Source organism: Branchiostoma floridae, chromosome 3, assembly GCF_000003815.2.
Source record: "Branchiostoma floridae strain S238N-H82 chromosome 3, Bfl_VNyyK, whole genome shotgun sequence".
Classification (NCBI taxonomy): domain Eukaryota; kingdom Metazoa; phylum Chordata; class Leptocardii; order Amphioxiformes; family Branchiostomatidae; genus Branchiostoma; species Branchiostoma floridae.
The window spans coordinates 13595361-13597737 of record NC_049981.1 but is presented as its reverse complement, the minus strand read 5'-3'; the positions used below and the strand labels follow the sequence as shown (position 1 = coordinate 13597737).

The window sequence follows — 2377 nt, the reverse complement described above, 5'->3', positions numbered from 1 at the left end:
ACCGTTAGAAGATAAAGATTTTTTTAATTAGAGGCTATAGATTTTGACATGCTGCCAAGCTAAGTTCTCTTGTTAAATATTCCTCTCAGTCTCACGTCATTTCTAGTTGTCTTTATGTCGAACGTACCTTGGCAGAAAAGATCCGTCTCTGTCCATGATCCATTTGACTTGCATGTTCTGACAATGACATCACCGGAAATGACGTGATATCCCGGGGAACATGGGTAGGTACAGTTCTCCCCCAACAGATAAGGACAGCCACACACAGGTCCGGTAGTGTTGACTTGGGTCGGCGGGTCAAAACACACGCCTGGGGATCCATCTGGATAGAGAAAGATAGTCGACATCGTTTAAAGATTTCTGTGCAATGGGGTCCAACACTGAGCAGTAACAAAAGAAATATTTTACTATTTTGACAACTGAAAACTGATTAGAAGTAAAACCCGATCCGGAAACGGATATAATATATTCCCTTATCACAGATCATGTGGTGTTGTTCGTTAATTATTTATATAGAATAGGAAACATCACACCATTACAAACATCAAACATCAACAATCTGTAAGGTGGAACGAAATGCATACACTGTGTGTTTTCCTTTACCTGTTGGTATGAACGCCTCTACAACAGTTGGTCCTCTTCCTGGAGCATTCTTATCTTCCACAAACCAACATGGATTCGTTCCCATCTGAGTGATCATGGCGAAGGACTCTCTATTTCCTACCATGGGAATCAGAATATTTTATGTTCAACTCTTACTACGAATGCATGTTTGTAAATATGAGCAGGTCCGGGAGATTCCCACGAAATAATGTTCAAAGATACCTATAAATCACTGTGATTCTGAGCTAAAATTAAACCTGACGTCCATGCAGCAAAATAGCAATGTAGACTTAATAAATAAAAAAAAAAAAGAAATTGAATTTCTTTCGCCCTTAGTTGAAAATGTGATAAGAGGATTGACACGGCACCTATTGGAGTTAGTGCAGTTCCGTACGGTGATAGATCTGGTTCGTTATCTACGTTGAAGCCGTTGTCATGAATGACGATGACTAGTATCCGTCCCTAGCACCAAATAGAAGGAACAGTTACAGAATTAAAGGCTTAATATTAGGTAGTTTGAAATTCTATAACGGCAAACGGAAAGTCAGAATGAAGCTAATCAATACTTTCCTATTGTTAACGATACAAATTACAGCATTTTCTGTCGCATTTTGCGTTTCCAGAAACCACCAACAAAGTTGCTTTTTGTGGTACATATGCAAGCTATGTTACAAGAGAAAGCTAAGAAAATAGAATTTCTTATCAGAGTGCAAAATTTATGAACTACTTACGTATGAGACTCCTTCCAGATAAGCTACTAGGTTTCGTGCTTCTGCGACACCTCCTCCATTCTCCCAGGTGTCAAAAACCGTCTTGTTTATTACTTCACCCGTCCGTTCATTCAAAATGAACACCTGATATCCACGTTGTAGACCTGACGTGTAGGACAAGTGATGATATGTATTGTAGAGCTCCTGCACCTTATTTCAATATTACTACTTACGGTATTTTCTTTATTCTTGAAATTAAGAATAAGCTTTTTAATGGCCACACAATGTGCTCGAACATTGCCCAAATGACCTGACATGAAAAAAGTATACTTACTTTTATCAATAATGCTCACTTGTCCGTTACTGATGATATATGATGCACCATCACGATAGAAACATTGATCTTTATAAGCATGCGATCGCACCAGTACGGTAAAACCCTTTCGGACTGTGAAAATAAAAGTCACATACAGCACAGTGTCATATACAAAAACACCAAATCTGGTGATAAGTGATAAGTTAGCCTGAAGGACAATTACAAGTGACGCAATAAGAAAATACGTACATTTAAAGACAGTGAATTCGGTATATAGATTTTAAAGAACACATACAAATTGAATAAGAAATATACCAATGGATGTTTGCAACAAATTACTTGCCCGAACAGGTATGATTGTCTTCGTCCAGTACCAGCCCTTCACTACAGGAACAGTTATAACTGCCTACAGTGTTGGTGCAGGTCTGGGAACAGCCGCCATTCAGAGTGGAGCACTCGTCAATATCTACAGACAAGAGTTGAGGTTATTTGTCAGATTTGCTGCTTTCCACAAACTGATATATGCCCTTAACATTTTTGGAAATCATTATTGTTTTGCTTATATGCACACATGTTGTACCTTGGCAGAAAAGATCCGTCTCTGTCCATGATCCATCTGCAGTGCATGTCCTGACAATGACATCACCGGAAATGACGTGATATCCCGGGGAACATGGATAGGTGCAGTTCTCCCCCAGCAGATAAAGACAGTCACACACAGGTCCGGTAGTGTTGGCTTGGGTCGGCG

At 39.5% G+C, this 2377-nt stretch overlaps 1 protein-coding gene across 1 annotated transcript in view; it reads right to left on the bottom strand.

Annotated features, from left to right (window-relative positions):
• Positions 1-2377, bottom strand: part of LOC118411704 — a 15126-nt gene that overhangs the window by 11614 nt on the left and 1135 nt on the right. The window contains exons 3-5 of the mRNA XM_035814184.1: positions 1973-2095; positions 604-720; positions 128-322 (exon numbers count right to left, since the gene is read on the bottom strand). Coding sequence (XP_035670077.1) covers positions 128-322; positions 604-720; positions 1973-2095 — 435 coding nt within the window. The remainder of the gene's footprint in view (positions 1-127; positions 323-603; positions 721-1972; positions 2096-2377) is intronic.